The 12563-nt window shown below is 43.3% G+C and overlaps 1 protein-coding gene across 1 annotated transcript in view; it reads left to right on the plus strand.

Annotated features, from left to right (window-relative positions):
• gucy1a2 (guanylate cyclase 1, soluble, alpha 2) overlaps nucleotides 1-12563 on the plus strand; it is a 127344-nt gene that overhangs the window by 37039 nt on the left and 77742 nt on the right. Inside the window, exon 3 of the mRNA XM_052026112.1 lies at nucleotides 8894-9006. Within this exon, the coding sequence (XP_051882072.1) occupies nucleotides 8894-9006 (113 nt within the window). The remainder of the gene's footprint in view (nucleotides 1-8893; nucleotides 9007-12563) is intronic.

Raw genomic sequence — 12563 nt, forward strand, 5'->3', positions numbered from 1 at the left:
ATTGATGTTCCTATGGTCCTAGAAAATGAAATAGAAAGGCCAATGTTTTGAAGAACTATGATGTTCTCAACATAATGGAGCAACCAAAATGGCAACTGAAAGTATTTTCAAAACATGTTCAAGTGATTTGCATATGTCACATTTTCTGTTGGCACCTGTTGCCAGTGGGTTTTTATAGGTGTGGAATTCCCTCTGAATGATTTGGAATTCTAGTGGAGTCAAACAATCTAATACTTTTAGTTCTTGATCCTGCCTGGAGTTTCAGCCCTACTGTATCATTAGTCTCTGCTGCCATAAACTTACCAGGAGTTGCAGTTTTGATCCTGACTATACTTATTTAAAGTTTGTATCACGGGTTGAATTGCCTTCTGCTTTTGCTCCTTAGTGATAGCTAGATACCATATCTGTTTAGTTTGTATCTAGCTATCACTAAGGAACAAAAGCAGAAGAAAGTTTGTACTGACACAGGTATGATGCTAAAATTATGGTTTGCTGACTGAAAAGGGACTGAAATTCTGGGAGGTCTGCTCAGCTGTTAAAGGTGAAGTAAACTGGGATTTAAATATATCTAACCTCCAAGATGTCCCAACCTCCAAGTGCCTCAAGAACATTTTAATAGCATCTGCTCCAAGCCACTTTGGGAGAAGATTAGGAAAGCTATTTAGGAAAGGTAACAAAGTTAACATTATTAATCAGATAATTGAATACAAAGTGAAGGATATTTCAGTTGCATAGGGCACTCATGAGATTTCATCTGGAGTATTTGTATAGTATGGTTTCTTATTTAGGGAAGAAAGTTAATATTTTGAAGTAGTTCAGAAGAGGTTTACAAAATGGGGAATGGGGCAGTTTTCATATGATGAAAAGTTGGGCAGGCTAGGCTTGTGTCTACTGGGATTTAGAAGAAAGAGGGAGTTTATGATTGAAACACACAAGATTGTGGGTCTTAAGTTTTTGGGTAATATCTAAGAATGGCAACTGGTCTCCTTGGGGTTTGATTACTATTTCCTCCTGAAACCATGGGGTCTTTCAGTTTCAGTGCAGTTCCTATCAATTCCACTGAAATGTTATTAGAGCATGCTGGTTGGAATCCCAGGGCAGCACAACAAGATACAGCCACTTTGCTCTCGTTTGAGCTACTGATGGCTACCTGGAAAAAATGGTTTAGAATTCTGGTGAAATCAGAAAACCTACAGTTCTTGGCCCTTGACCTGGCGTGGAATTGCTGCCCAGTGTTTTTACTATCCCTGACCATGCCCAAGCATTATAAATTCTCAGAACATTAATTTGAATTACTTGTAATAGCAATGGATTGGAAGAAATTTCTATGTGTATTTCATTCGCTCAGTATGAAGGTATTATTGTGTGAAATATTTTAGTTTGCACAGTCTGATTTTCTGGTGAAATCAGAAAACCTACAGTTCTTGGCCCTTGACCTGGCGTGGAATTGCTGCCCAGTGTTTTTACTATCCCTGACCATGCCCAAGCATTATAAATTCTCAGAACATTAATTTGAATTACTTGTAATAGCAATGGATTGGAAGAAATTTCTATGTGTATTTCATTCGCTCAGTATGAAGGTATTATTGTGTGAAATATTTTAGTTTGCACAGTCTAATTGCATTCTTTATGCATGAGTTTAAAAACATGCCAAACAGATGGGAAAATCTGACTCCCAGTAAACTGAAGAGATTAAATGGATGGAAAAACTGTTTAAATATAGAACTATCTTAATGTTAAAAATAAAACTTTACCAAGTAAAATGTGGGTTCTGGCAATTAATGCCAAAATTATGACAGAGAAAGTAACCAGAGTTTAATTCTGAAAATTGAAGATGGGGTCACAGCTGTTGGTCTCTGGCAGATCCTGCTATGGATGTACACAGTGCAACTGTGTAGAGGCCTGATGCCCATCTTCTCAAGTGGAAGAATCAGGCTAGGTGGAAGAGGGTAAATACAAAATGGGAAGAAATGGTTTAGAACTTACATAAATATTTCATAAAATAATGCCTAAAAGGAACATATTTTAGTCTAAGGGGCTAATTCCAGGCTCTCAATATGGAAATCATGCTTTAGGAGTGTTTGGGTCAGAGAGAAAGCTACAGCATGTAACCATGTGCAGTAGAGCATGTGCTGAAAATGTGTATCACGGTGCGAGCTGTTGTATCTCAAGTTGTGTGGTGTTCTGTGTATTGAGACAAATTAAAATAAATAAATGACTTACCTAGAATCCATCTTGGGACAATGAGCCAGATTCTCTGCAGGTCCACCAACAATTACTGCTGTAACTACTCAAACTTGCATCTTTTCTAATTGGAAGCTGTTTGAATGGACAGAGTTCAGGTGGCTAATGGTATTTCTCAGTCCTTGAGAGAGCAGATGGCCCTTGCTACTGGCAATTCAGGCAGTTCCAAAACATTACCGCACCTTGTCTGCTGAATGACGCTGATGTGTTGGGAGGTACACGGAAAGTGCTGTCACCTTCCCAGTCCTCCAAATCACCAATCTCACCAGTCTTCCTCATTTCTAGTCTCCACCTGCTGCTGAGCATGTCACAATTTTGAGTGAAGAGTGAGCTCGCGGAGAACCCAAATGCAGCGCACTGGTACGAGACTGGAGTCAGGATGCTTCCTCAGAACCAAATGCAGGTGGCAACTGGAAGGAATCTTGCCTCAGGGCTCTGAGGTGGGGTCCCAACATGAAAACTGGATATCCTAAGAGGAACAGTGAAACCAGGACTGCTCTAGAGTTGACAACTCTAAGCAGCCAGGAGACAAAGTATACCCAAAGGTTGACCAATACTCTGGCAACTAGTGCCAGTGAAACCAGGGCTCTTATGCTAGTCTCCTGATGGGGCTCAGGTGTGTTGTTATGCAATTAGTAGTGCATGGACTCCATGTGCCACACAACGAGGCACCATCAATGGAGCTGAATCGAGGGCCAGCACTCAGAACCATGACAGTACCCCCCCCCCCTCAACAGGAGCCTCCAGGCAACCCACTGGGCTTATCTGGATGGTACTGATGGAATTCCTGAATGAGGGAGGGGTCCAAAATGAAGGAGCAAGGAACCCAGGAATGTTCCTCCGGACCATATCCCTGCCAATCCACCAAATACTGCAGGCCCCTACCCCAGTGGCATACATCCAATAAACACCAGACAGTGTACACTGAGTGGTCATCAACCTGGGGGGAGGAGGGGGCTTGGCTGGAGGGCACAATGGACTGCTAGCCACTGGCTTCACCTGAGACGTGGAAAGTGGGATGTATCCTCAGAGTCATAGGCAATTTGAGCCAGAACGTTGTGGGATTGATGATTCGCTCAATTTCAAAAGGTCCAAAGAAGCAAGGAGCTAGTTTCTTGGGCTTGTCCTTGAGGGGGATGTCCTTAGCCAAGAGCCAAACCTTCTGCCCAGGCTGGTACACTGGTGCGGGAACCCACCAATGACCAGCAAATCTCCAGTTGCGGTCAGCGGTACGGAGCAGGGCCACGTGTGTGTCCTCCCAGACCTTGCAGCAACAGCAGAGATGGTCCTGAACTGAGGGCACAGCGATGTCCCTCATGGATGGAGAACAGAGGAGATTGGTAACCAAGTGAGCATTCGAAGGGGGATCTTCCAGTGGCCGTGCAGACCAGAGAGTTGTGGGCGTACTCAACCCAAGCAAGGTGGGTGCTCCATGTCAACGGGTCGTTTGCTGTTATGCAGCATAGTGCTGTTTCCAAATCTTGGTTCACCTGTTCCATCTGGCCATTTGTCTGTGGATGGAAACCAGACGATAGGCTTACGGATGTTCCGAGGGCCTGACAAAAGGACTTCCATACTGCAGAGACAAACTGGGGACCCCGGTTGGAGACAATGTCTGCAAGAATTCCGTGGAGGTGGAAGATGTGTTGGATGACCAGGTTGGCTGTCTCCCGAGCTGTAGGGAGTTTGGGAAGGGCCACAAAATGCACTGCTTTGGAAAAGCGGTCCACTATGGTGAGGACAGCAGTGTTCCCGTGAGAAGGGGGCAGTCCAGTGACAAAATCCAGGGCGATATGGGACCACAGACGGCTAGGTATGGGTAAGGGATGAAGCAGTCCAGCAGGTGGTCAGTGGGAGGTTTTTCCCACGGGCACAGACAGTACAGGCAGAAACAGAGGAACGAGTATCAGCGTCCATGGAGGGCCACCAGAAGTGTTTCTTCAGAAGGAAAAGCGTCCTATCAATCCCCAGATAGCAGGCAAAACGAGAAGAACATCCCCACTGCAGAACCTGAGACCGCACGGACTCTGGTACAAAAAGGCAGTTGGGTGGTCCGTTACCTGGGCCAGGTTGGGCTTCCTTCACTACAGCCTTGATCTCCCAGGTGATGGCCGCCACCACACAGGACTGGGGACAGATGGTCTCGGGGTTAGGATGGTCCTCCTTGGTAGTGTATTGCCGGGAGAGAGCATCGGGCTTCCCATTCTTGGACCCAGGACAATATGTTAGCGTAAACCGGAACCTGCCAAAGAATATGCCCACTGGGCTTGACAGGAATTCAGGCATTTCACAGTTTGTATATATTCCAAGTTCTTGTGGTCTGTCCAAACAATAAACGGATGTTACGCTCCCTCTAGCCAGTGCCTTCACTCCTCTAACGCAAGCTTGACTGCCAGTAACTACCGGTTCCCCATGTTGCAATTATATTTGGCGGGGGACAACCAGTGAGAAAATAAAGCACAGGGGTGCAGTTTCTGATCCAAACCGGAGCACTGAGAGAGGACCACTCCTACCCTGGAGTCAGAGACGTCGACCGCCACAATGAATTGGCTGGAGGGGTCTGGTTGGACCAGGATGGGGGAAGGACGTGAAGCGTTTCTTCAGGTCCATAAACGCTGAGTCAGCTTCGGGGTTCCACAGAAAAGGGATCTTGGGTGAAGTGAGTTGAGTAAGGGGCACCACCGCCCGACTATAATCCCTAATGAAAAGGCAATAGAAATTCGCAAACACCAGAAACCATTGGAGTTGTTTGCGTGTTGTGGGTAGAAGCCATTCCACCACTGCCCAGATCTTCTTGGGATCTGCCCTTACTCGTCCGTTCTCAACGATGTAACCTAAGAGGCTGACGGAGGGGACATGGAATTCACATTTCTCTGCCTTGACGAAGAGCTTGTTCTCCCGAAGCCTCTGGAGAACCTGATGGACATGCTGGGTGTGTTCCTGGAGACTACTAGAGAAGATCAGGATGTCATCCAGATAGACAAACAAATCTATTTATGAAGTCCCGTTGGACATCATTGATCAGCGCTTGGAAGATGGTGGGAGCATTGATGAGGCCGAATGGCATTACTAGGTATTCGAATTGGCTGGGAGGGGTATTAAACGCCGTTTTCCACTTGTCTCCCTCCCTCATCCTGACCAGATGGTCAGCGCTTCATAAATCAAGTTTAGAGAATACGGTGGCCCCGTGAAGAAGTTCAAATGCGGAACTGATGAGCGGCAGTGGGTACTTGTTCTTGACCGTTATGTTATTTAGGCCCCGGTAGTCAATACACAGACGCAGTGAGCCGTCCTTCTTCCCCACAAAGAACCCTGCGCCTACCAGGGAGGATGAGGGACGAATAATACCTACCAAGAGAGATTCATTGATATACTCCTCCATTGCTTCTCTCTCTGGTCGGGACAAGTTATATAGTCAACTGGTAGGTAGTGGAGCTCTGGGGAGGATGTCGATTGCGCAATCATATGGCCAGTGTGGGGGCAGGGAAAGAGCCCTTTGTTTGCTAAATACTTGCCCCAGGTCATGATACTCCGCTGGGACTCTGGACAAGTCTGGGGTTTCGGCGGACGACGAACTAGCAGTAGCCTGTACCGGAGAAAGGGCTGACTGGAGACAAGTGAAATGGCAGAATGGACTCCAACTGACTATCCTGCCTGTAGCCCAATCGAGTGGGGATTGTGGTGGCTCAACCTGGGGTACCCAAGGACCATCGGTGTCTGCAGGGAGTTCATCAGGTGAAATTGGACCTGTTCCCGATGGTTTCCAGAGATCAGCAACGACAGCGGAGGTGTACAGTGCGTGACTTGGGTCAACAGTCTGCCATCTAGTGCCTGAACTTCTAGAGGGGTACTCAGTGGCTCGCAAGTAATCCTGGCCTAGGAGGCTACGTCTTCATCCAACAGATTTCCCTCAGCGCCGGAGTCCACCAAGGCAGAAAAGGGACAGGGACTGTTGGAGGTGTCTTATGGTAGCTGGGATCAGCATCCCATTCAGGGAGACCATAGGGAAAATTGCCTGGCTCACCAGGACCCCCCTCCCCTCTCTACTGATGAACCCTCTCCTCTTGGCCAAAGGGCACAAGTGGCAAGCAAATGGCCAGGCTGGCCACAACAGAGGCAACTCCCAGCTCTTAACCTCCGACGTCATACGGAGGGAAAAAGGCGGTTCTGTCCCAGTTGCATTGGTTGCTTTTAGAGGGTGGTGCAATTGGCTGGGTCGGGAGCACCTCTAGGGGTGGAAGAAGGAGCAGAGAGGCTCAGGTCAGGAGAGGCTAGGAAGGTGACCCGTGGGGTGAATGGAGGTGTTGGACGAACAGTCTTCTCTGCCATTCCCGGAGTTGGTTGTCCAGTCTGGTAGCTAGGGAGATCAATGCTTCCAGGCTGGTTGTCTCATCTCATGCTGCCAACTCATCCTTTATTCTGTTGCAGAGGCCTTGCCAAGAAACCCCCGGAGAACCTCCTCATTCCACCCCGAGTCAGCTGCTAACATCCGGAACTCCACAAAGTATTCCGTGATGCTGTGGGAGCCCTGACAGAGGCTGAGTAGTTGTTTGGCTGCCTCCTTACCCCTGATGAAGGTGTGAAATGAGGAGCAGGTCTCTGGCTGATTGTTCCAGATGGCGGTGGCCCATTCCAGCATACTTCCTTGCAACAACCCCACGATAAATGAGCTCTTGGATCTCTGAGTGGTGTGTGTGGAGGGCCGCTGCTCAAATACTAACAAGCATTGTAGTACGAAGGACCAGCATTTTCCCAGATCACCAGCGTAGGGTTCTGGGTCAGGTATGTGCAGTTTCTTGGGTGGTCAGGTCATCAAACTGTAGGGTAATGCTTCTACAGATTGTCCAGGCTGGTCAGACAGAGTTCTCAGAGTGGAGGTGGTAAGAAGAGCAGAGACGCAGCTGATCTGTTCACTGACCTGTCCAACATTCACTGCTAGGGTACAGCAGTCTGCCATAATCTCCCAGAGCTGCTGGTCATGCCAGCCCAGAACTGAGCCCTGGCTGGTGAGGGCTTCATACAGGGGATTCATGTCTGCTGGGTTCACAGAGGCCAGAGTATTCTGTCACAATGTCAAGCAAAGAGCAAGCTCACAGATAACCCAAATGCAGTGTACTGGTATGAGACTGGAGTCAGGATGCTTCCTCAGAGCCAAACACAGGCAGCAACCATAAGAAATCTTGCCCTGGGGCACTGAGGTGGGGTCCCAACACAAAAACTGGATATCCTAGAGGAACAGTGAAACCAGGACTACTCTAGAGTTGCCAACTCTAAGCAGCTAGGAGACAAAGTATACCCAAAAATTGACCAATACCCTGGCAACTAGTGCTAGTGAAACCAGGGCTCTTATGCTAGTCTCCTGATGGGGTTCAGGTGTGTGTTGTTATGCGATTAGTAGTGCATGGACTCCATGTGCTGCAAAAGATGCACCATCATTGGAACCGAATTGAGGCTAGCACTTGGAACTACCACAGAACATCATCTTTCCCAGTCCTCGTGATTGCAAACCAGCCTCATCATTCCAGTTTCAGTTCTCCCTAGTGCTATCTCTATCTCTTCCTAGCATTCCCTGTAATGTATGCATGCTCAGTGGGTACCTAACCTCCAGTAAAATCCATTGCAGAATATACTGACTTACAAACATGAAACATAAGGAGCTCAAACAAAGTGTGTGTAGTTTATTTATGTGCTTTTCACAGACTGTTTTTGGAACTTTCTACAAAACATTGTTGCATCCTAAAGAAGAGCTTGTTACTTGGCACAATACTTAAAGAGATCACAGTCTTAAAATTACAATCATTGTTCACAACCAATATTATATACATTACACTCTGGCTTCCTCAGCCTTCCAACATCCAATCTCTCTATCTCTCTCTGGCTTTTTTTTGACTCCCTCTGTACCCGTCTCCTCCAGCTAGGGTGAAATTACAGAGAAGTTCAGTATGGAGTCATCTACCAATGGTTTACTGCATTGTGCCTTGCAAATCAGCTGGAAACCTGAAATTTGTCGGGAGATTGCATGTGGTTCATATTGCATAGTCCTGATGACATGAAATGGTCAGTTAGCTCTCTGGTCATTGAAAGACCTGGCCCAGTGCCAGTCTGGTGCCGTGATGTCAGACAGCTGCCTTTTAGATGCTCTGTGTATTTCTGTGGCAAATACATGGACTTGATATGTAAATTTCTGTCTGTATCTGTAAATTTCATTAAATTAGTGGAGCTCTAAGCAGGTATTAACAGTCGCTGAAGAATAGCTTAGTATTGCAAAGTAAGAGCATACCTTTAAAAAAAACCTGTATTTGATAATCTAGATTTCTAGTCAAGTTGCTAGACCAGATGTTTTCTTATGCCTTTGCACAGATGAATATGCAAGATCTCAGTATTCCAGTCACTGAACACCACATTCATTTGTGAAGTAGGTATCTCCCTTGCAGTGATGATATGAGGCACTGCATCTTATGTTTTTCAGGATTAACAGTCTTCTCATGTAACTTATGTTCAAATGTGGGAAACCTTGTCACCCTTTAATCTCTAGCCTCAATTCTGTACATTAGTGAAGGTCAGTCTTGTGATAGTAAGGATATTCTTCTGTCTGTGTGCATATGTGTTCCACTAAAAGTTATAAACTACTATTTTGTTTCAATTGCAGAGAATTAGAAAGAGACCTGCGACCATCAATCAGATGCCCAAACACAGATCAATCTGTCAGTGAGGAACCGGAAGATGTCTCAGGAATACTGCAATGCTCAGCAAATGTCCTTGGTAGAATTGTTTTGTTATTCTCAATGTCACTTAAAAGTATTGTTTTAGCTTGCAAAATAATTTTTTAAGTCAGAAATTGCTTGGGTGTCATTTTGATCATGCTAGCAGCAGCTATTTTGATCCAAGACTTTCATTTAAACCAAAATGGCATATGGTTCTGATGGTGATTAATGTTGCTTTGAATCACCTTTTTATTGGATGCCTCTGAAGTGGCTCCTAATTCAGTATGCAGTTTCTGCTTTGTTGATTCTTCATGTTGTTAAAAAACTTACCCGTATATAATTCAGTTTAGTATATGTTCAGTATTAGGGGGAACTGGTAAATGCACTGAAAACCTTTTATGATCAGACTCAACCTGTGAGCTGCCTGGATGATCATAAATTCGATTACAGAGAGAAGCAAAAACACAAAGAAGTAAATCAAATGGAAAACCTCAAGCAAATAAGAAAACTTACTTTAATAAAGATAGAACGCACAGAAACATTAAAGGATTTAAGAAATTTATGTTTAAAAAAACAAATGGAAGTGTGTTACATTGTTATTGGATCCAAGTATCTAGGGAAATGTCTGTGCTTTATCATAGCTTTCCACAAAACCTATTGATTTGAAGTAAACGTGAACTGCAGTACATAGAAATTTAGAGAACATAAGAAACAGGTACAGGAGTAGGCCAATTGACCCCTGAAGCCAACTCCGCCATTCAATAACATCATGGCTAATCCAACAAAGAAAGACTTTGCATTTTATAGCACCTTTCATGACTTCATATCTCCAAATATTAAACAGTCAAAGCATTACGTTTGAAGTGTGGTGACAGTTGTAATATAGGAAACATAGCAGCCAATTTGTGCACAATAGTGTTTGACAAGCATTACTAAATAATGAGATAATCTATTTTAGTAATACTGTTCAAAGATAAATATTGGCTAGGACACCAGAGAGATCTGCCCTGATTTTCTTTGTAATAATGCCACAGAATCTTTACACATATTGGACAGGGTAGACATAAGGACCTCAATTTAACATCTAAACTGAAAGACATCAGCTCTGAGAATGCGGCACTTAATCAGTACTGCATTGTAAGCCTGTGCTCATGTCTTTGTAATGGGGCTTTTGACTCAGAAGTTACTGTCACTGAGCTTTGACAGATAATACACACAGATACGCTGCCCTCTACTCATATTTCTGTATCTTGCTCAACAAATATTTTTACCTATTCTGTTTTAAAAATATGGAATAATCTCTGATGTAGCTACATTCTGCAGAAGGTTTTCCATATTCTAGCAATGGTCTCAATAAAAAAAATCTTAACATCTCTGTTCACTCCCTTAAAGGTAAGTTCAAGTTTGCCTTTACATCACCGACTGCAAACCAAGGGAACACTATTTCCCTATTCAATCTATTAAAATTCTTCAGGATTTAAAACTTTTTATTACTTCTTAGCTTTTTCAGTTCCTTCACAGACAGAAACGATTATTGAAATCCCTTTATCCCTTTATGGATAAATGTTTTCATGTTTGATATGATCTGGTCAGTCTTTATTCGTTGCTATTTATGGCTTTATTGTACTTTCAATAATGGAAAGTGCAAAACCCCACAGACTGCTCTGATTATTACTTTCCATAAATGTACTCTCAGACTGTCTTTATATGAACTTAGCTAAACTAGTGTTCCACTCAGTACAAAAGACCGAATGATCTGATTGAGCACATTAGGATTTTAAGATGATATGATAGAATAGGTTCAGAGAAACTATTTTCTCTGGGGGAAAAAAAAGTTAAAACAAAAGGACATGAAATCTGTTTCTGAAGTATATTGAATATTTGAATCCCAAGCATATGTCTCTATATGTATCCACACGTAGGGGTGTGTGTGTGTGTGTGTGTGTGTGTGTGTGTGTGTGTGTGTGTGTGTGTGTGTGTGTGTGTGTGTGTGTGTGTGTGTGTGTGTGTGTGTGAGAGAGAGAGAGTGTGTGTGATCTGAGTGCATGCGTGCACATTTTTGTGATGTCACCCCAATAAAACCCTTAAGGTGAGGTCAAATTAAAGGCACTTTGCAGACCAAATTTTATTTCTTCTGATTTGTATAGTATTTTTGTCTATGTAGTCAAATAATCTATGTACTTTGTTAATCATTGACTGGCAGTGATCAGACTTGCTAAATAATGAATGCACTAAATCTAAATTTCTTTCCATAACATCGAAAACTATTTTGATATATTTATGCTAGCCACTTTCCCCTAAATTATGTTATTTATACCTATCTGTCTTTAATTTAAATTGTTCTTTTGTCTTTTGTTTATTTTACCTAACATTTTGCAGTTCTTAGATACCTTGTTCAAAATTAGCTGCACTTTATAATTTGTTATTTTCAATATAACTAACTAGTTTGGCTTGAACTTATGAATCTAAATTCTGATGCTTTGGAGGAAACATTTATATCACCAATCACAATGTTTTAACTCCTAGTGTCAGACTCTGGAATGGGCATTCGGAGAGAGGATGGGTAAATAATGGTAGGGCTTATTTGGCCCACAAAACAAATAGTTGTGGATCCAAAAGCAAAATGCTGCAGATTGTGCAACTCTGAAATAAAACAGGAAACGCTGGAAATACTCAGCAAATCAAGTGGCATTTATGGAGAGAGAAACAGTTAGCATTTCAGGTTGGTGACCTTCCTTCAGAAGGTCATCTTTCCATCTGAAGGTCATCAACTTGAAAGGTTTGCTGTTTCTCACTCCACAGATGCTGCCTGATCAGCTGAGTATATCCAACATATTCTGTTTTAAAAAGTTACAGGATAATGGTTGGTGCAGTGGCTTAATATAGATTTTATAATTTTGTGTTATGGAATTGTCACTGAATCCAGATTTAAATGATTGAAGCAAGATTGCTAATCTGTCTTTGCTTGAATTTATGCCAAAGGAGTTTGATAAAGGAAATATAGAAACATAATTAGTTTAATCTCCAATCTCATTGAATAATCGCAATAGAATATTGGTTGAAGAAGTGGAAAAATTTGAACAGGTGCACTTTGGCAAGTTTTACTAAGTAAAGATTAAAACAATAAAAATGTAAACAATAGGAATAAGAACTGGCCTCCAAACCTGCACAGCCAATAAGTAAGATTGTAGCTGAAATGTTCTACCATGTCCAATTTTCTGTCCTCTGCTCCTTTCCCTTGATTCCCTTAACATACAAGGACCTACTTATTTCAGTCTTGAATGTCCTCAACAGCTGAGCATCTACAATTCTTTAGGTTAATGAGTTAGCTATATAATTTCTCTTCATCTCAGTCTTAACTGGCTGATCCCCTAAACTGGGAGAACAAACCGCAATCAGAGGAAACCATCTTTCTCAACAACTACCCTGTCAAACCCTCTAAGAATATTACACTTTCAATGAGATCATCTGTTAAGCTCCTAAACTCCAGAGAATATAGGCCCATTCTGTTCAATCTCTCCTTATGAGACAGCCTTCTTATCTAAAGAATCAAGCTAGCCAACTTTTGTATAGGAATGTATATTCTTCCACAAGATAAAGACACCAAAACTGTTC

This window comes from Pristis pectinata, chromosome 11, assembly GCF_009764475.1.
Source record: "Pristis pectinata isolate sPriPec2 chromosome 11, sPriPec2.1.pri, whole genome shotgun sequence".
NCBI lineage: Eukaryota > Metazoa > Chordata > Chondrichthyes > Rhinopristiformes > Pristidae > Pristis > Pristis pectinata.